The 23,203-nt window shown below is 37.9% G+C and overlaps 1 protein-coding gene across 2 annotated transcripts in view; it reads left to right on the top strand.

Annotated features, from left to right (window-relative positions):
- The first annotated feature begins 10,607 nt into the window (after window positions 1-10,607).
- LOC131222980 (periodic tryptophan protein 2) overlaps window positions 10,608-23,203 on the top strand; it is a 32,440-nt gene continuing 19,844 nt past the window's right edge. For both annotated transcript variants that reach the window (XR_009160253.1, XM_058218248.1), the window contains exons 1-4: window positions 10,608-11,996; window positions 21,188-21,439; window positions 21,527-21,619; window positions 22,218-22,589. Coding sequence is in view for 1 of the 2 variants with exons in the window: in XM_058218248.1 (XP_058074231.1) it covers window positions 10,773-11,996; window positions 21,188-21,439; window positions 21,527-21,619; window positions 22,218-22,589 (1,941 nt within the window). In the remaining variant the exon portion in view is untranslated. The remainder of the gene's footprint in view (window positions 11,997-21,187; window positions 21,440-21,526; window positions 21,620-22,217; window positions 22,590-23,203) is intronic.

Raw genomic sequence — 23,203 nt, forward strand, 5'->3', positions numbered from 1 at the left:
ACTCCCTGAAATGATGAAAAAAGTCATGAATGGGTGTGGATCGCCAAGTGACCCGATTCCATGAGGCCCACTGTGATGTATGTGTTTCATCCACACCACCTGTCCATTGTCCAGCTCATTTTAGGGAAGTAGCCCAAAGGAGGTTGACCCAAAGCTCAAGTGGACCACACCATAGGAAAAGTGAGGATTGTCTAGACAATTGGACATCTTCTCTATTTTAGATAAACGTGGACAGTGAACAATTGTTTCCGATTCCATTTCAATGCTGTCGTCATCGAACTCATGTAGGCAGTACCCAGCAGATGGACCGTGTGAACCTCATCATTACCATTTGGTTTATTCTCCTGTAAGTGGCATTTTTGGATCCTAGCTATTTGGACGGACCAAAATGCAATGAGTTGGAATGGAACCTGGCTTTTGTACATGCTTCAGGTCGGTGAGCAGCTGTACCAGTACAAGTACAACCAAACTGTATAAATAGAAACCGAATGGAACGGAGTTCTCTACACCGTCTGTTATACGCATCCATGCTCTATGGAGCCCACCAACTTTATATGTAAATTCCACTCTTTCCATCAGGTTTTATCATCGATTCTAGTTTCTGTGGATAAAAATCAACCAGATGCGCAATTCATGTAGACCACACAAAGGGGAGCAACGGGATAGGATGCCAACCATAGGTTTGTGTGTGAGGTCACCATGGTGCGTATCTTTTATCATTCCCGTTGAATATGTTTAAAACACCAGGATGAAATAGAGATCAGGCTGATCTAATATTCATGCGGGTCACACCACGTGTTTCGGGTAGCAATTTTATATTGTTCTGCTTAGTGAGGCCTTCAGAGTTTTATATATATATATATATATATATATATATATATATATATATATATATATATATATCAGTCAAATGCTTTCTTGATACGGTTCAAACAAGGTTTTCCAACTGATGGACGGAGTGGATTTACATATAAAACTTTGTGGGCCCCACAAAGGTTGCATGTACTACGCTGTTGCTGTGTAAATCTAAAGTTGCAAAGGATAGGAGTCTGTACACCAGTTGAGTTAGCTCAGTCAGCTCGCTCGGCTCAACCCAGAGAAGCTCAACTCGTCTCAACTTAAAATTGGATTCAGACCGAGTTGAGCTGATTTTTGGAGCTCAAAAAAATTTTGAGCAGAGTTCAAGCTTACTTGAGCCCGACTCAGCCTAAATCCTACCTCGTCTTGAATCAACTTAGATCGAATTATCTCAGTGACTTGGTTATTTTAATATTGAAGTTACTTGCCGCGTTCTCAATGAAATGACTCAACGAAGTGTTGCTTCAGGTGTATATATTATCTGCAGGATCAGCTAGTTGCAAGGAAAGATTGGATATGAAACAAATCAATATATATATATATATATATATATATATATATATATATATATATATATATATATATATATATATATTATAAAACTATTATTATATTTTGATGTTGATGCTGCTCACCAAGCATTTGATGGAGTACCTATAAATTGTTGATACCCTTTTGCATTCCATAAAAAAATTAAAAATACACCATGTGTTTGTAAAAATGTTGCACATACTCAAACTCGGTTAAGCTATTGGCCAAACTGATCCGAGTCGAGCTGGCCGGTCAGAGGATTGAGTTGAGCCAAGCCACGTCGAGCTCAAGCTGGGGTTAGCTGCTGGCTGAGTTGAGCCGAGCAGTGCCACGCTGGACTGAGTTTAACTGTGTACAGCTCCTCGACCTATGAATCAAAGGTCGAGGTGCGCTCCGGTGGTGGTACTGGTACCCATGTAGGCTTACGGTGGTACCAGGCAGATGTGGGGCCCACTCTATGTACGTATCACATGCGACCAGTCTACCAGTTCGTTCCCCTCACGGTACTTAAAGGGTCCAAAATCAGCTCGATACAAAACTATGGTGATCCACATCACAGGGAAGAAGGTGGGAAGGTACGGCCACCCTTGATTCTCATCGGCCCTCACCTGATTGCAGAACAGTCTCTGATGTTTGCTGGACTCTTCATCGAGGACAGATGAAGGGTACGGAGAACCTGTATTCCGTATATACAACACGATGAGCCCTCAACACAAATAAAGGGCGGGTGTCCAGTCTCGACTTGTCTCCTATTCTGTGGCCCACCTGTACTTCCATTTGGTATAATTTTTATATTCAAGGAATAATGTGAGGTTATTCATCTGATGGATGGTTCAGATATCTTGAATACATCACAAGGGTCCCACTTCTGCCCGTTACAAGTTAGCACCCTGAGAGCGGTGCTGATTTTCTAACTACGGTCTTAAATGGGCCCGCTTCAGGCTAGCCCGTCCAGTTGGGCTTGAAATTCAGGCCTGTGGCCAATCATAACATCCATAATTCAAGCCCATCCTGCTTCACCCCAATCCTTAGTAGCAAAGTAACCAAAAACCCACTTCTGAAAATCAGGCCTTGGCTTGACCCACCGGTTCAAGATCGGTCCCAAGCCCAGACCAGTATTATTTTACGCAAAAATTGATCATGGGCCACAGAAGCTTCAGTCGCAGATTACAGTGTCACATTTTTAAGGAGAAGATGTAACTAGTCTTGACAATGGACCATGTTGATGAATCGTATGTTCGGCCTGTTTTCACGGCCCAGCAAGTTATGCAGCTCCACGACATGTATGTGATCAAGGCCCACTGAAGCTTAATTACAATTTACCAGGCTTGGGTCCTAATTTTGGAATATGGACCATGCCCCAGACCTTGATATTAGGTGTGAACTGTAACATGTTGGGCTCAGAAAAAGCCCGACTCAATGCGAGCTCTACTCATTATATCATTTTCTGTGATACCCTTCACAAGAATATGTTAAGTGTCGTCTGGTTCTGGGTCCATAAAGTGGGCCCCATTATTTGATGATCTAAGGGCTTTGATTTAATGGGCGATATTGTGGGTGTGGATCACCAGAATACACTGGAAGATCCTAAACATGAACTATTTGAACTCTTTTTTTTCTCCTGTTGATGTATATGGTTTTTACATTTCTTACCATCTATTTGCAAGCCATTTATTGAAGTTTGTGACTGGCCCACCATGGAATTTCATGAAGGACAGGCCGTCTAGGTCATGTGCATTAAAACAACCATATGGTTCAACCAAACCATGTGCCCCACCTGCACATGGTTGCAATTTGGGGTTTTGATTGTGGTAAATGGTGCCCAGGCCAGACCTATGAGCTTTGGGTCCCGGCGCCAACTCGCATTACCCTCCTCAAGCCAAGCCCAGGAGTACTTCGTGGCGCTGGAGATTGTCCCGGCCTTGATATGCTAAGTGCAAAGGTAGCTAATTGTACACAATTTGTGAACTAGATGGGTCAATTCAGGACTCGAACCGAGTTTACGTGATTAGGTCACTAGTCACGCCTAGTCATTGGATCTATATAACGAAGAATCTTGTATGTGATTAGCTTGGACTTTGTTTTGTGAGTCAACTCATTATTGAAGAATATGAGTAGGACTCTATTCTCCCTCTTTTTGCAAGATTCTTTTTCTTTTCACAAGGCAATGGAAATATGAGAGGAAGGTATACCTAACATAGAAGAATTTGTTGTAAAAGATAGAGATTGATGAGAGGAATTTAAAGTCACCGGATTCGTAGTTGTAAATTTGGGGATATCAGATATTTAATTCTCAGATTGGATAGGAGAAGTTGACTCTATCGAGTAATTCTCTATTTGATTTTCATCTTCTACTTGGTTTTATTGCATGATGGGCTGCATAACTATAAAATGACTTGGTGACCAATTGCTATCTTTCTCTCCCTCTTCCAATACTTCGGACAATTTGAAATATTTGGATTTTGAGAGTAGTACGGAATATGTTCAACAAACTGTATGTCTATGGTAACATGAATTTTTCTTTTTATTGGATCGAAGTATTTATATATTTTTTCATATGGTGAATAACCAACAAATATACACTCTATAACTATTTTGTCCAATTTACTCCTACTTGATTTTGATATGTAAGTATAGCATACATATCCAAATACATAAGTGTGAGATGTTAGAAAGTCTTCCCATCAAAACTTGAAATTGGTCTTTTCATTTAGAACCACACTTAGCAATCTGTTAATAACATAACTTGTTGATAATACTACATCTAATTATAGAAAATTTGGGACATTCATTTGAGATATAAAAGACCTTACAATTTCAAGTGTGTGATGATTCTTATGTTCAGCCACTCCATTCTTTTGTGGAGTATCCGGACATATCATCTAATAAATGATCTCATTATTTTCAAGGTATTTACTAAACATCGTACTTACGTATTTTCCTCTATTATAAAATTGTAGAATTTTAACATTAGTTATACCGAGTGACAACTATCTTATGAAATTCCTTAAAAGCATTAAACACTTCACCTTTAGATTTTAATATATAATGGCAAGTCGTGCCATTCGAGATTCTTACATTTATGTGCCTCATTTTTAGCTAAAGTATATATATTTCAATAGTATTGTTCAATCATTCTCTCCAATGTCACATATGTACACTAATTGTGATACTAAATTGATTATAATTTTAGAAGGAAAAAAAAATCCAAGACAAAGACGTATTCCATATGTCTTGGGCCACTCTAGGATTTCAATCTTTAATAAACAATTGAAAAAGAGCAAGAATAAGAAAGAATTTTGATTGCTGGGGTAATTTATTCGATCTTTATATTTCCTAGAAAAAAAATAATGCCTTTCCAGAATAGTTAGATTCAATTTACATAGGAACAAGGAAATTCTTGTCAAAAGTTTGAAATTTGTGTTAGTTAGCATTAGAAAATTTTAAGAAAAATAAAAAATTTGTTTTTAAGATATTTTATTTTACAAATTCAAACATTTATAGGAAACTTAAGTTATTCATTAAGTGGGCCAGATGATACATAGACCAATTTAAATTTTGTGTCACATAATTATAATAGTTGATAAAAGGCCAACAAAAGTAGTATTGAAATTTGTTTAATCATTAGAAGCACTTTGACACGATGATTCTAAACCATTCAATCAATTGCAAAAGGAAGATAGATAGTTCATATTAATCATATTAAAGAAGGCACAATCATTGATCTTAACCATGTATCATGTGGTCCTAAATTTGACTACTTGCGACTATGAAAAATAACTTCGATGCAATGATTATAACTAACTAACCAGTAGCTAAACAAATAAAAGGTATGTGTCGATTATACTAAAGGTTTAATCGATGATATTGATTATCCATTATGTAGGGCCCACCTTCAATTGCACATCCCTCTTGAAAAGTTAATTTGATTGGATTATCCTAAACTTGGTCGGTAATGATGAAATGAACAATCATTTTTTTACGCTCTAAGAGGCTGAATAATAATCTTTTATACTAGAAAAGGCTCAACAATTGTAAATCATGTTTGGCCTTGCCTTTGATTCCTATCTATCCTATATCAACTGTCCAATCAATGAATGAGAAATAAAATACCAATTTCGCTGTATTAGAAAATTACTCGGTCACTAGTCTAGGTCATCCATCTTATGTTGCTCACCATTGATTATTGGTGCCTCGTGAAAATAACTTTAATTGCATCATCCAAGTTACACTATTAACTGGTCAGAAATAAAGGATCCATATTATTCTATTAAAAACGCCTAACTATATATCATGCCATTGATTGCATTATCTATTCTTAGATGTTGTGTTCGGGTAAAGAGTGATACTACAAAAGGTTTAAAATGAAATTTGTGAATCAGTATCCACTTCAATATAAAATGGATTTAAATTATTTATAAATAGTTATCTAAAAGATAGAAAAGATTAGATGTTCCCTATGTTTAAGCAGTGGACAACTTGATGTATGTTATATGTGTGTATAAGGATGGATCTTAAGTATGTGGTGGACCTTGTTATTAAGGAACAAAATTATCTTTAGTGTAAATCACTAACATGCATGAAAAAGACGTGTAGACATAAAAGAAAAAATGCATTGAAGTTGTGTTTTCAAGCAAATAAGCTTAAGGTCTTGAGATTATGCAAGTGAAAATTTTGGTGGAGATTGATAGTAACAAGTTCATCTCATGTCATGTTTTCTTTCTAGAGGTCTAATTGTTTCTTGTTTTAATAAGAAACATGGATGTGTTGTTGGATATATTTAGGAGGATGAGTTTATTGCTAATACTACAACTTCTATTTTTGTCACTTGGATAAAACACTTCATAAAAGGACATGGATTTGGATATAATTAACAAGTTAGTTTATATTTATTGTGATAAACAATTCATAATAGATTAATACAAAGTGGAGCTAATAGCTCAAAAAATAGACACATTAAAACACAACATAATTATATACATGATATTAATAAGAACAGAAAAGTATCTATGGTTACTTGCTTTTAGGTTGTGTGATTCCAATACATTGACAAAAGATGCAAGTATGGAATTATATTACAAAGCTTGTAAGCCCTGTGGGTCTTATGGATGCCTAAGCTAGTAAATTTTGAAAATACAAAGTGAATCTTAATTTATATATCTAAGAGAGAATGAGAAACTTGGTGATAAGAATATATACATAACAATTAAGTCATGAAATAGTAAGAATAAAACTTTATGGCATATTTGGTTATTATGCCATGTTGGATCAATGGCAATGAGGCCCTCTTATCCTAGTTGTTCGTGGTAAAGATCTTGGGTAATCCCCACATCATCTTATTAATCAAGCTTTTAATTAATTTTTCATTTTGTATGAATATTAATATTATTTATTTTTAAAAACCATTTTGAATAATTAGAAGTTCAGATTAAGAAGGAAATTAACAATTTTCAAATGAAAAGGATCATTTCATCTTAGAGAGTGAATGATTAGACCATTAGGATAATGGATTGAGCGTTTATAAAAGGGAATTAGAAATCTCATTACAAATATAAGAAGAAACATGAAAAAATAGAAAATCACTTTCTGTCAATAAAATCACATCTCTATAATAAACTCGAGTCAATCATATATATTAAAAATTCGAATCTAATACCACTGTCAATCATGCACTTTGCGGAATCACGTTTAATGAAGATAAAACAATCAAAATAGAAAACAACTAAACAAGCAATCATGAATACATAATTTTATATGAAAAATCCTTGTGAGAAAAAAAAAAAACTACAATACAAAGTGAAAGAGATGTTTATTATAATTGAAACCTTAAAGTCACACTAATCACATTTTCTGATTACAAAAACAACACAATCTCTCATTACAATACACACCTTAGGAGAGCCCTAACCCTTAGAGAAAAATCTATTTTCAACCCTTACAAGTGTAAAAAACCTTCTTAACCTACAAAACCACTGCCCTATGAAAGAAAACACCGATCATAATTAAACTTTAATCGAAATCAAACTTAAAAAACCTGATTTATGCAAAAACTGCAAAACTTATCGGTCAGACCGAACTTATCTGTCGGTTAGACCGACAATGACCTTTAGTCGGATTGAAAAGGTCCTGTTACGCTCATAAGAAAACATGTGCTCTTTTAGTCGAATTGACATCCGGTTCGGTTAGACAGACAAAGCCCTACTACATCTCCATGAATGAGTAAAATTCAAAACACCTGCACAACACATTAAAAAATAAGTCTTGAAACATAAAAACTCAAATTTAACTGTGTAAACCATAGGACCGGTCATAAACAAGCTATCCACTCAAAATCAAATACATTTAAAAATCCAACACTTTGATAATAAACTTTAATTTCTAAATTTGAACTATTGACAATACCTGGAACAAAATGAAACTTGGCACAACTTAAAGGAAATGTGACTAGAAGTATATTGCCTATGGAGAGTATCTCGATATGCTTCATTTTAGAGCATGAGACCAAAATAAAAGCATATTTGAAGCTCAAGTGAATCACATAGTAGAAAACAACCATAATAACGATATTTACAATTGAAACCATTTTAAGGCCCACGATGATGATTATTTGTCATCCATTGTTTGTATTCATAAGATCACGCAGACAAGGACAAAGCCACAAAGGGAAAACACAAATATCAGCTTGAGCCAAAACTTTTGTGGTCCCATGGAGTTTTCAATGGTAGGCGTTCAATTAACATTGTTTCGTGTGGTGTGGTCCACTCAAACATTTGGAAATGCTTTGATTTTGGGCTTATGCCCTAAAATTATATTGTAAAATGAACATACAACGGATGAAAAACATAAATCAGATGGCCCCACGGAGTTTACTCAGTGCACTTGGCGTACTGAGTTACTCAATAACTGCTTGTCGTGAGACCAGATGGGTAACTAATCTTGATTGGTTTTGGGTCCAAGGCTTCAAATCTAGTACCCATACCAGTAGTACTGGACCCAAGCAGTCTGGGCACAGCCCTAACTGTTCAGCAGGTGACACTCCATGCACCATTACATATGCAAAATGATTAGGAAGTGGGCCACAAGTGCGGAAAACAATGATTAAGGAATTTCTTAACATTCATCTTGCAAACGTGCAGCTATGATGATAGGATTATATCATCCGTGAAATGCAATTTACCCACTGGACTGCTACACGTGTAGCTCTTTGTTATGTGTCAAGTGAGGTTGTTTACAATGCTATAATGTCGTTGAGCGGTTTCCATCTCAGTCGTTTTTTAGAAAAACTCGCGGCTCGGTGATATTTTAAGTTTTACTGTGTCTATACAGAAGATTGTATTGTAAGTGCCAGCCTCTTCCACGTATGCACTGTTCTTCATTCTGTCGAGTGGAGCCCTGATTTTAGTAATACAGGCCACTCCTCTGTTCGGTCCAACCGTGGATGGAGAATTCTCTTAATATATGCCCATGACAGGAAGACCTTAGGTGCCCATATTGAGACCTTTTTGGAGAATTTAGACTACTGTCCACATATTCGGGAGCCGATTAGGTGAGACCCTCAATGCACCAAGGTGGGTGGGACCCTTGACTGTGGGGCTCGTAGTGATATATGTGCCTTAAATCTACATCATTCAACCATTTTCAAAGTGCATTTCAGGTATTATCTCAAAAATGAAGTATGCCTAATTCTTAGGTGGAGCACACTACAAGAAACAGTCGTGATTGAATGCCAACCATTAAAAACTTCATGGAGTTCAGGAATGTTTATTTGCCTTCCAACATATTGATAAGGTCATAGAGATCTATATGAAGAGACCACATAAATATAATCTTGAGCTAAAGCTTTTGTGGCCCACACAAAGTATTTAATAGCCAATTACTACTATTTCTTGTGCCATGGTTCATCTAAGATATGAATTTGCTTTATTTTTTAGATCATGCCTTAAAATGAGTAATTAATATAGATGAATGGTGTAGATGTAGTCACATATATTAAGGTGGGCCCTGCAGCTGGGGGTCTAGACGGATACGACAGATCCACCAAGGCCATGCTTGCATATTCAAATATGCGGTGAATATTGGACTGCAGGGCCAACTTTTATATATATATATATATATGTTGTATATTCACACCATTCATCTATTAATTTTTCAGCTAATTTCAAGGTACGTACCTAAAAATGAAGCATATCCAAATATTAGGTGGACCACATCATTGGAAACAATAATGATTAACGTTTAAAAATTTCATATGAGCTACAAAAAGGATCGAGTTGATGTTTGTATTTAACCTTACCTCAATGTGACATTGTGAACAAGTTGGAAAATAAACATCACAGAGTGTCCTGTGAAGTTGTATGTTTAATCACCACCATTTCATGGCGGGTATTCTGAGGCCATCTCCTAATATAATTTCTCGAAAAGGATGGATAATATGAAGATACAACACATGCATCAAGGTGGGTCCCACAAGCAGGGTAGAGAGATCCACCGAATCCGCGTCCCATATTCAAAGGTTAAGAGTTTCCAACTACTGACACTTACAGCTACAGTGCCAAACGTGGTCTGGATTACAGAATCATGGCTGAGATGCCTGAGTTTCCAACTACTGAATCTTACAGGTACGGTGCCAAACATGGTCTGGATAACAGAATCCTGGCTGGGATGCCAACCATGGAAAACCTCTAAGATCATATATGGGTGCCATCTAATCCATCATAATCCATCAAGACGATGAATCCGGCAAAGATGAATGGAAATCCAAAATATCAGGCCGTTGTAAAACTCATTTGTGCCACAACCGTCATTTTACAGGTATTAGGAACGATGTTACCTTTTGTCACCTTTTGTCAACATCTTTCCTAATATGAGATTTGGTAAAGAATGACAAAAGTAGGTGGATCACATGATGGACGGAGTAGATTTTAATAAAAGACAATGATAGGCTCCAAGCTTTGATTTGTTTATTAAACTTATGTTGGAACTGTTTGGGCGGTTTGGATAACACCAAACAATTTACCTTTTCTGCTTACAGCAGTAGATGAGTAATTTTTTTAAATTTAAAGTTACTTACTCACTTTAAAGTTACTTGCTCACTTCAGTTTAACAAGCAAAAAATTAAGATAAACTACTTACGGCATTAAGTAACTTTTCTCAAGTAACATACCATCCAAACGCGCCTTTTTATTAGATCCGGCCTCATTCTCGTCAAAATCACTACAAAATATCGGGACTCGCGCCAAAGTTCATCTCGCGATATCCTGCATTTTAGGGTTTTAGAACGACCTTCTTCAACCGCCTGTAGGGTTTTAGAGCTGTCTCCTCTCTCTGTAGAAACCCTAGAGGAAAAAAAAAAAAAAACCCAGGAGAAGAAAAACCAAAAGGCCATGAACTTCCGCTTCCAGAACCTTCTAGGGGCTCCCTACAGAGGCGGGAATGCTCTCATTTCCGAAAATACCCTCCTTCTCTCCCCCGTTGGCAATCGTATCTCCGTCACCGACCTCACCAAATCCCAATCCCAAACCCTACCCTGCGAGTCTTCCTCCAACATCTCCCGCATCGCCGTCTCCCCCGACGGCACCTTCCTCCTCTCTGTCGACGACAACCGTCGATGCCTCCTCATCAATCTCCGCCGTCGGATCGTCCTCCATCGCCTCACCTTCAAGCATCCTGTCTCCTCCCTCAAGTTCAGCCCCGATGGCTCCCTCATTGCCGTCGGCGTCGGCAAGCTCGTACAGATCTGGCGCTCCCCTGGCTTCAGGAAGGAGTTCTTCCCTTTCCAGCTCGTCCGCACGTTTGCCGACTGTGATGGTCCGATCACGGCCCTTGACTGGGCCCCGGACTCGGAGTACATCCTTGCTGGGTCGAAGGATCTGACGGTTAGATTGTTTTGTTTGAAGAAATTGAAGACTTTTAGGAAGCCGTTCTTGTTCCTAGGGCACCGGGAGTTCGTCGTGGGCGCCTTTTTCTCCATGGAGAAGAAGAACCCCGATCGGGTCTGTAGAGTCTACACTATTTCGCGCGATGGTGCAATCTTCACCTGGAATTTCAATGGCAACGAATGTAATTTTGATGCTTCTGATAGGCAGATTTCGGACCCTCTTTCTCCGGGCACGCCAGAGCAGATGCACGATGAAAACGTGGATATTGTTAGCAATGGTAGAAAGAGGAAGAAGAGTTCTGAGGGCAATGATGGTAATTTGGATGAAGGAGTCTGGGAATTCGCATTGCATAGGGGGAAATGGGAACTGTTGCGGAAGGACTTTTTCATGCAGGCCTCTGCGAAACTGACGGCTTGTGATTATCATCGTGGTCTTGATATGGTGGTTGTGGGGTTCTCGAATGGGGTTTTTGGGCTGTACCAGATGCCGGATTTTGTCTGTATTCACATGCTTTCTATATCAAGGGAGAAGATTACGACCGCGGTTTTTAATGGGTTGGGGAATTGGTTGACGTTTGGGTGTGCAAAGCTGGGGCAACTGCTTGTGTGGGAGTGGCGGTCAGAGAGTTATATTCTGAAACAGCAGGGGCATTACTTTGATGTGAACTGTATTGCATATTCGCCTGATTCTCAGCTCTTGGCTACCGGAGCTGATGATAATAAGATAAAGGTAATTGTCTGATTGATATTCTCTGTGGCTACATTTCTTCTTCCAGTACGATGCTGAAATGCATTTACAACTAATGCTCGATCCCAATTAATTGTGTTTTGGTATTCTGATTTGGGCGAGCAATTTGAAGCACTGAGGCCCACTTTTCGGGGGCACAGATTGTTCGTGGGGTAGACCTACTGTTGTTTTGATGGGTGTGGCCCAGAAACTCTTCCCTGTCATCCAAGCAGTGGCGTTATTCCTGTTACACATGGACCATGTGCTATATATATGTTTGACCATCCATTTGCAGGTAGAAAATTAAATGGCTAGGTTTGTCGGATTTATTTATTTATTACTTCTTTGCAGCATTCTCCATCCGTGGTCTGGCCTGCCATATGAATGGCATGGATCACAGTGGTGTGTTCCACCTGTACATAATGTCGGCACAAACGAAAAATCAAATTTTTTTTTTTGGCAGAGCACTGCATATTTCCTCTGCCACCATCATCTAATCCTTATTCCAACTTATTGGGGTTGGCTACATGAAACCAGTTATGCCATTTCACTCTATCGAGGACTACATCCTAAACCAAGGTCATTAAATATATACTTATTACCTCCACCAGTGTCTTTTTGGGTCTTCCCCTTGCCCTTTTAGAGCCTTCAACTTGAACCAACTTATTCTTATTTCTTAATGCTGTAGTTCTTGGTCTCTATTGCACATGGCCGAACTATCCTAGTGTACTTTCCCTCATCTTATTACCTATTGGTGCTACTCCCAAGTTCATCTCTCAAATGCATTCATTTCTCATTCTATACTTCCTTGTCTTGCCACTCATTCATCTCTACATCCTCGTTCAGCTACACTTATCCTATGAACACGTTTTCCTTAACTACCAAACATTCTATCTCATAAAGCATGGCTAGTCTTATAGCTATCCTATAAAATGTCCCCTTCAGTTTGACTAGTACGTGGCGATATAGAATCATCAACCTGACTTTAATTATGTGAGCAACATCCTTCTTAATCTCTACGTTCACATCAATTATTGACCCAAGATATCGAAAAAGGTCAATTTGGGATATTTATTTGATGCAGGGAAGAGCGGGAAACAATAATGAGAAAGATCATTATCTTCCTCAAGCAGTCAAAACCTTCAATTCACAAGGTAGTTCTTGAATCCACAAGAAATCATAAGACAAAAAACTCATATTTTATTGCGTAATGTGTTTATGATTCTACAGTTACACCACTAATAAAGAAAACCTGAACCCTAATTTGAAATTACCCAAAATAGTAAAAAATCTCCTAAAAGACTAAATTTGCCACTAGAAACTTCAAATAAACCTTACCGGAGCATTCTTGATATTGTTACAAGCAATTTCTAAGAAAGACGAAAATCCTAAATCTGCAAGAATAAAGAGATAAGATGAAAATAAACATTTCTAAAAACAGTAAATTTTTTCTAAAATCCTAATTTTGACCCTCATGAAGAGCATTTATTGTGAAACAAACGTCCGCGACTTGATATATAGGTCGGCTAACCCTGGAACCATTGTTACATAAAGATTGATAGGTTGTGTGTTTCGTGATGATGCTCGTATCAAAAGTTATGACTATTTTACAGTTAACACTTCAAATGACAATTTCTCCATATCCGGAATGAATCTCTTCGAATCGGACATGCTTGAAACCTAGTTACGTCATGCCCTACATAGGACTGGGTCTAGTTCTGACAGATTACTTTTGCTTTCATTTTGGCTTTTTTTTGGTCCAATCGTGTGAAGAATGCATCTTTGACACTTCCTACATAAGTCCCATCAACTTGGGAAGAAATCGTCCTCGAGTTATTCAATGGATTCGACTCATGATACTCATATAGGTTTGCCAGATTGAAAGTCCGTGAGATCTTCATGCCCCTGGGAAGATCAGTGACATAGGCATCATCATTGATTTTCCTAAGTATTGAAATAAGGTTGATCTTCTAATTTCTTGGCTTATTATGTCCCAGTCAGAAACCTCTCATTGCGTAGGTAAACTAGTACGTTATCACCTACTTCAAACACATTTTGGCGCCGATGTTCATTAGCATTTTTCTTATACTTGGTAGTAGACTCCTGTAAATTCTTTAGAATGTTTGTGGGTTCTACTTCTTTCTCCCGATGCATTGATCTCCTTCGACGACTCAGATTCTTTATTGAAATCCCGTACAGTTAGGAGAGACCGCCCATCCACTTTAAAAACCTTGGGTTAGTTCTCCGTTCTCATAGGGGTGATGATATTTTTCTGTCATCTCTAACAAAAAACAAATTTGTTATCTTGGCCTCTATTCGTGGCATCAATATTGTACTGCTATAGTTGGCCAAGCAACATGTGACAAGCTTACATATCAACCATGTCACATATTACTTCGTCCTTATAATATTTACTAATGGAGAAGGGAATTATGACATCGTTTGGTTACATTTGTTTCGTTGACCTTCTTAATCCATTTAATCGTGTACAGAGAGATGTGCTTTTCTGTTTTCAGTTGCAGTTTTTCCACCATAGTCTTCGATACGATATTTTCACCGCTCTTGCTATCTATGATTACAATGCACTTTTTTCGAAAGATGTTGTGCTGTTGCGGATCAATTTTTTCCTTCGGCGTGTACAATAGCTTCCTCACGATTAGAGTAGTAGCTTGCGATTCACCATTATTGGGTGGTGGCTTGCAATTCATCATCGGTATCGCACCACAAACATAATGATCGCAAGCCTCATAGTCGATCTTAGGTTGTTCATTATTACAAACACGGGTCTGTCTCAAGGGCCTCGTTAAATGGTCGATCGTTGCTTGTAGCCCTTGTATGGTTTGGAGATTCTCTCGTTAGAAAGCTTCAAACACCACTGTTGTCATAGGATTGTCCCCTAGCGCACCGTCCACGTGCTTGTTGCTCGATCACATCGAGGAGAAGCCTCTCTCTGATACTAATCGGTGTAGAGAAGAGCGTGAAACAATGGGAAGAAGATCACTGTCTTCCTCAAGTAGTGAAAATCTTGAATCCACAAGGCAGTTCTTGAATCCACAAGATATAATAAGAGAGAAAACTCAAATATTTATTGCATAATGTGTGTATGATTTCTTGATTACATCGCTAATAAAGAAAACTCCAACCCTAATTCTAAATTACCAAAAATAGCAAAAAATCTCCCAAAAAACTAATTTGGCCAAAATTAGAAATGTCAAATAAATCTTACTGGAGCATTTTTGGCATTATTACAAGTAATTTCTAAAAAAATAAAAATAAAATGAAAATCCTAAAACTGTAAGAATAAAGAGATATGATGAAAATGATATATATTTTTTTTAAATAATAAAATTTTCCTAAAATCTTGATTTTGACCTTGGAGACGAGCATTTATTGCGAAACGGACGTTCGCGACCTGCTATGTAGGTTGGTTACCTTGGAACCACTGTTACATAAGGATTGATAGGTTGTGCGTTTTGTGATGGTGCTCGGATCAAAAGTTACGACTGTTTTACAGTTAACACTACAAATGGGAATTTCTCCATATCTAGAATGAATCTCTTCGAGCTGGACACGTCTGAAACCCAGTTATGTCATGCCCTACGTAAGACTAGGTCCAGTTTTGATAGATTACTTCCGCTTAAGTTTGTGCTTCTTTTGGTCTAGCCGTGCCAAGAATGCGCATTTGTGGCTAGAGCTGGGCACGGGACGACTTGACTTGGCAGACTCGACTTGTTTGACTCGTTCAGATCCGACTCGACCCAAACCAAGTGTGTGAGTCGATCTGAACCGAGTAAACTTTGTCCGATCCAAACTTAAATAGAGTCGGGTTCGGGTCACCCAATAACTCGACTCGACCTGAAATTTGACTCGGTACTGACTCGACCCGATTCGAAACCTGACTCGTACATATAAAAAAACCTAAATGTAATGGTTCGAGTAATATGAGATTTGTGGAAGAGCATTTGCTGGAGATGGATTCTGCAAGGGGATATGACAGATTTGGCGATAGACAGGTGGAAAGATGCAAATGTGGGAAGAATGGTAGTAAATGGGTCTTACAGTCGGGCCCAAAGAAGATGAGGCTGATGGTTGTAGAACATTCGGGCCCAAAGAAGATGATTGTGCTGTGATCAAAATGGATTTTTCTTGCGCAAAACACAGATGAAGCTGATGGTTGTAGATCCGATGGGAGATGTTAAGGTAGTAGGTTGCAGCATGGCATACACCCATATTTGACGTTTCATTTAGCTCGCAGATACCCACCGCACCTGACCCGATTCGGTGTTGACTCGACCCGACTTGGTACCCGTGACCAGGTCGGACTTGGTCCAAGTTAGTTTAGGCCAGATCTGGACTTGGAATGGGTTAGGAATGCTGGACTCGGTATTGAGTCGAGTCGAGTTCGGGTCAAGTCTATTTCAAAACCAAGTCGAGTCGGGTCAGCCCTAACTCGATCCGACTCGACTTGATGCCCAGCTCTATCTGTGGCACGTCCTATATCATTCTTGGTCAGCAATCCTAACAAATTCCTAATTTCCACTCCTATTGTTACGAAAAGTGCACTGCACACTCTGTTTTAGTCCCTTTGAGTTGAAAAGATTTAGATACTAAAGCATCCCTCATAGTTCTAGCTTTGTCTTTACCCCCGCCCATGTCTAATGATGTAGACCCACGACACACCCAGGCCTACCATAGGGCCTGGTAATGATGTAGGCCCATAGCCCATTATAGGGCCCAACATTTGCTGATTTTTGGACTGTTTATTTATAGATTTGGGGGCTTATATAAAGGATTGCAATTTTCTGTTTTTGGGAGATATAAGGACTGATTTAAATATGTGATTGAAGATATGAAGGGAGTGTGATTGAAGATATGGGACTGATTTAGAGATGTACTCAGATTACTTTCTACGTTCGCTTTTACTGTTTTTAGGCTTTTTCCATCTTAGGCAGATTAGATTGGTTTGAAATAAATTATGATTGATTTGAAATTAATCTCGTAGCTGGGGGATTTTCAATAAAGAGTCATTGAGGGTCTATAAAAGGAGAGATGATGTAGGAGTTAGTTAATTCCAATGTTTGCTAATTGTGAGTTTTTCTTAAAGTATTGTAAGAGAAGAAGTTTAATATTGATAAAGTTCTCTACCTCTCTATTGTAATATTCTTGTGAATGTAATTCTTGTCACCTTTTTGCGATTTGGTGTCGATATCTCATTGATTCGATAACCGGGTTGCACCATTTTGGTATTAGAGCGGACCATTTGTGGGGATTTTTTGACTCTACATCATCTCCTAATGGCATTAGAAGGGATGGCATAGGAAGAGTTCACGGCTTCACGCAAGTAGTTTAATTGATCTGTACACTTGTGGAGTGGGTAGATCAACTCATGCATGCGGTAGGCAACCTCACTAACCAAGTGGGGGAGCTCCAGCATGGAGGGAATCCGAAGACCGAAGTTGGAGCATGTGGACACATAGGGGAAAGTCTTTATCAAAGTCCTAACCAACAACGGGTGGCCCTGGCTTATGAAGATACCGATGGTCAAATCCTTTGATTGTTGGAACATGACAGAGATCTCGGAATTAAAGTAGAAATTTGTGAAACTATGAAGCGATACACGAAGTCAAAGGAAAAGTTGACATCTGAAGTGATCGATGCGTTAACGTTGGGACCTACATTTGAATTCACTAATGGATCAGTTGATGGATCCAATGATGGTGACAGTCACATTGATAGACATGCAAGTAGGTCTCAATACTCAATTTCAAACACCTTTTCAAAAGATGACTACTGTATGAAAAATGGGGCAAATGTCTCAGGATCGACGAAGAACTTTAAAGTTACAACAAACAAGTTGGCGCCCACAGAAGTGCAGGCAAAAAAGACACCATCTATAGTGGACTCCAACAAAGGTCATGCCGAGTCAACGCTTAGGGTTGTGTCATCAACTTCCACCAAAGAAGAACTTGATTCATCGTAATCCAAAGGTTGAGGTTGGTTTCCATTTCGAGGAAGAGTTCTTTCAAAGCTGGGGATAATTGATGCAGCCCATGACACACTTAGGCCCAAGGCCTACTTAAGCCCACCTAAGCCTGCTATAGGGCCTGACAATAATGTAGGCCCATAGTTCATCGTAGGGTCCAACGGGTGCTGATTTTTGGACTTTTTATTTATAAATTTGGGAGCCTAAATCAAGGATTGCAATTTACTATTTTGGGAGATATGGGGGCTTATTTAAAGATGTGATTGAAGATATGAAGGGAATGTGATTGAAGATATGAAGGGGATATGATTGAAGATATGAGACTTATTTAGAGATGTATGAGGAATACTTTCTATGTTTGCTATTACTATTATTAGGCTTTTCCATTTTAGGTAAATTAGACTGGTTTGAATAAATTATGATTGATTTGAAATCAATCTCGTAGCTGAGGGATTTTCATTAAAGATTCATTTAGGGTTTATAAAAAAGGAGAGATGGTGTAGGAGTTAGTTAATTCCAATATTTTCTAATTGTGAATTTTTCTTAAAGTATTGTAAGAGAAGAAGTTTAGTATCAATAAAGTTATCTCCCCCTCTACTCTAATATTCTTGTGAGTGTAATTCTTGTCACTTTTTTTTTTTTTTTTTTGCAATTTGGTGTCGATATCTCATTGATTTGATGACCAGGTTGCTCCATCTAATCAATTGAAACTATGTCATCTGCAAACAACATATAACGGGAACCCATCCCGTAAATGCCTTGCTAACTCATCCACCAATGCAAAAAGATATAGGCTCAATGCCAACCCTTGGAGTAAGCCTATAATAATTGGAAACTCACTTCTCTCTTAGTAGTCCTCACATTTGTTATGCTTCCTCATTATGCTCCCTCATACATTATTCATAATTACATCAATATCCTCTTGAGATTCCTTTTCATGACAACCACCATATTATCTCTTGAGTAGCCCTGTGCTTTCTCTCAGTCAATAAAGATCATGTGGAGATCCTTCTTAAGTTGATAAGCAATGCACATTTCCCCATTTTAAGTAAGACTTCAATGTTGTATACTCTACCCATGGTTTTGGAAATCAGTTACAATATGGCCATTTTAGCCTTATTGCAACCATCGGCCAACCTTGTTACGTAATATGGGGGTTAATTGGTCTTTCACAAAAAAAGGTCCAATCAATCCGTATTAGCTGATGCACGTTAATACACCCTGTATCAACCTATATGGCCGATGCACCGGTATCGCCACTAATATGGGACCAATACTTATCGATACAACCATAAAGGGCCATTTCAAATTTTTTTTTTTTTTCAAATTTTCTTGAGTTTCTTCACTTGCTTCTTCATTTCAACCATGGAAGAAGCTTAAAAAGACATTTTAAACTAGATCTGGGCTTATTTTGGGGATCAAACCGCAAGATTTGAGTGATATTTGATGAATGGTAGGAGAATGAGCCATTTTGGAAAAAAAATTGAATGGGAAAATTATCAAATTTTTTTTTTTCATGATCTTTTTGTTGCATTTCAATATAATGGGCCCTAATCCATAAAAGTAGCTTGATTTGTGTTCGATTATGGCCTAATTAGTTGACTTTCAGCAGGTCAAGCCGAGGGACATCATTTGCATCAAAGAATGGTCTAATATACCATTGATTAAATGTTAAAAAAGATAGATCATGGTGTTTTACATTTTCCTATTTTCTTGATAATTTTGGAAAAAAATTGGGAAAATATTTCAGCCAATATGGGTCTCATATACTCCGATATACCTTGTATCATATTGTTTTTAGGCCTGGCCGATATGGTGACCGATACTGTTGTTTACAACCTTGACTCTATCTCTACATGCCTTAATATTGCAGTGAAAATTCACCCAACAGTGATATGTTCGAAGTGTTGTTTCTGGATGCAATAAACTTGGTGCTTGTGGAAGGAATGAAATTTTTTAGATTTTAGAGGTGAATCAATGCTACAAATGGAATTAATCGGCAGATCAAGTAATATATTGGTTTCAGTGCCCAAGGACAATATGGATAGCAACTGTACAAAGATAATTGAAAGATGGATGCTGCCACTCTGAAGGGGTTCTTAAATGCCAATGATATCTCTTCAGGCAATTTGGTCTATTGGGACTCAACAATAGTTGATTGTCTACCACTAGGACTAGGAGTTACGTTTACATAGCCACTTGGGTATAAGGACACTAAGGCCCTGTTTGGGATCAATAAAATGAGAGTTTGATAAATCCATGAACTTGTCAAATTCATAGATTCGAATTGGATTTGGATTTGACAAATTCCAAAGTCCACTGTTTGGGAGCCGAACTACAAATCCAGGGATTTGGGGAGCATTTATTTCAGCCCTAGAGGCATTTTAGAAAAGAATCATTATTATTATTATTTTTGCTTTCAAAAGAGTCTCATTTTGAAGATTTTCCAGGTCTTTATTTTATTTTTATTTTTGGAATTTGGATTTGCCCCAAATCCGTGGATTTATGTAGGTTCGGATTTGAGATAAAATCCATGGTTTGGCAAATCCCCACAAAAAATAAAACAGGGGAGATTTGAAATTCATGGGATTTCACAAATCCCTGCACCAACCACCCCAAAACAGCCCCTAGTGTTGCATAGGCATAGGTGTTGCTGGATGGCAGTACTATCTCTTAATTTTTTTTTTCCTTGCCCTCTTGTATAGAAGGAGATCCTTTTGGTGTCATTAGATGGGTTGGTGTGAGGTGAGGGCTTTATGTACCTTGGAAGATTCTTGCTCTTTGTGGTCCCCTTGGGGCCTTGGGCTCATTTCATGTTCATGAAGCTAGTGAGATGATGTTGCTGATTGGATAAAGAACTGAGTTTGGAGAGTCCTCATCAATTGGGGTTTCTAATCTCCTCTTCCAGTTCTGTTTCTCTTCTATCTATGCCTTGCAATGTATATTTTATATACAAATTTGCATTATAGTTGCAGTATACTCCATTTAGGGTTGCTATTTCGAGTTAATTTTCTTATGGTCATGTTTCCACAATCTTGTTCATGCATATTCATTTTCCATGAGCTTCTGTTTTTGGTTCTCACTTTGGCAATGCGATTGTACTTCTGTTCCATGTGCTTTACACCATCTATTATGGACTTCTACTCCATTCTTTTATTCTAGATTATATTGTTGAGTATGAGTTGTAACTTTTAATGGTTACTTGTGACAGGTCTGGACAGTTTCATCAGGGTTCTGTTTTGTCACATTCTCTGAACACACTAATGCAGTCACTGCACTCCATTTTATGGCTGGTAACCATTGTCTACTGAGTGCATCTTTGGATGGCACAGTTCGTGCTTGGGACTTGTTTCGCTATCGAAATTTTAGGACATTTACCACTCCTACTTCTAGACAATTTGTTTCTTTGGCATCGGATCAGAGTGGTGAAGTAATTTGTGCCGGTACCCTGGACTCTTTTGAGGTATGTATATTCTTTCCTATGTATTTTCTACCATTCCATCACTATGATCATTTCCCTGACAATGCTTATATTAATACTGATTTTCAGATTTTTGTGTGGTCAATGAAGACCGGTCGCTTGTTGGATGTTCTTAGTGGTCATGAAGGGCCTGTTCATGGGTTGATGTTTTCACCTACAAATGTAAGTTGACCTATGCTTGGATTTATTCTGATTAGTAAAATTGTCTTATATGTTGTTATTCTCTGGTATTTTGAGATAAATATTGATTCTGTTCAGAAATTCTGGTCAGAAATGTTGTCTTTTTCTTTCAATTGGCTGTTTTTATTCATATATTGTTAAGGGTGCTACATTTCAGTTTTAAAGCAATGCTGTTACTTCCTGGGGGAGCGTAAACTATGTTTCTTTGATGCCATATTTAGAAACCATGGATTCCATGCCAAACGGCCGAAAAGGAAAACGATTTTCTTTTGATGTGACAACTTTTGTTGTTTGGATAGCCAAGGGTTGATTCCACCAAGCAATCAATACTTTTCCATAATTTGAATTCTTGGCACAAGAAACTAGGTGACTATTGTAAGAGAAATATGAGATTTCCACTTGCTACCCAAACAAGAACTCAAATTGGAATCCATTTTTCAATAATTCTCATGGAAATCATCATTGGATAATCATTGTTTTTGACTTTCTTTTGCTTTGGATTCCAGGTGTCCAAACATGCCCTTAGTTTTATAAGACTTAGTTCATAGTGAAGTTTAATAACATGTTTTGTTTTACACAGGCAATTTTAACTTCATCATCATGGGACAAAACTGTTCGGCTGTGGGATGTTTTCGAAGGAAAAGGTGCTGTTGAAACATTTCCACATAATCATGATGTTCTTACAGTGGTCTATCGTCCGGATGGAAAGCAGTTAGCTTCCAGTACATTAGATGGTCAAATTCACTTCTGGGATCCTATTGATGGCCTGTTAATGCACACAATTGAGGGTCGAAGGGACATTGCTGGTGGGCGCCTCATGACTGATCGAAGATCAGCTGCTAATTCAAGTTCTGGGAAGTATTTTACAACCTTATGCTATTCTGCTGACGGAAGTTACATTTTAGCTGGTGGGAGTAGCAAGTATATTTGCATGTACGATGTTGCAGATCAGGTTAGTACATGTCACAATGTTATTTGTTTACTTCTAAAAGACATGTCCTAAAATCCCTATGAATTTTTTATAATTTTTTTTTTCTAATTAGTAGATTGATTTAAAATTAATCTAATCTATCTAAGATAGCAGCTACTCTACCCATAAAGATTTGGCCAATTTGTAATGGCCTAAAAATAATAAAAAGTAAATCTAGAAAACTTTTTGCTAAATCTTTAGGGCCTGTTCGGTTTTCCAATTACAAGGGTAAATAGCTGTAAATGGGCAAAATGATTATTTACTCCTGTAATTGTGCCGTGACATCATTTACATTTGACTGTAATGATGATTTTGCTACATTGTTTCACCCAAAAATCACCATAAAAATGGTGGTTTTATAATGTGAAAATGTAATGATTACAAGTTGCTTCTTTTACAAGTGTATTGGACTCTCGATCTACGAGCCATAATTGTAACACCCCAAACTTTTCAATACCCGAGTATTGAAAGTCCTCGAGTATTACCATAAATTTAACCTATTATATATACGTGTACGGTACCAATCTAGTCAACCTAACCCTACATCCATCCTCCAACATGAATCTAACTGATTATGAATGATATTCATCCATAAA

This window comes from Magnolia sinica, chromosome 13 (assembly GCF_029962835.1).
Source record: "Magnolia sinica isolate HGM2019 chromosome 13, MsV1, whole genome shotgun sequence".
NCBI lineage: Eukaryota > Viridiplantae > Streptophyta > Magnoliopsida > Magnoliales > Magnoliaceae > Magnolia > Magnolia sinica.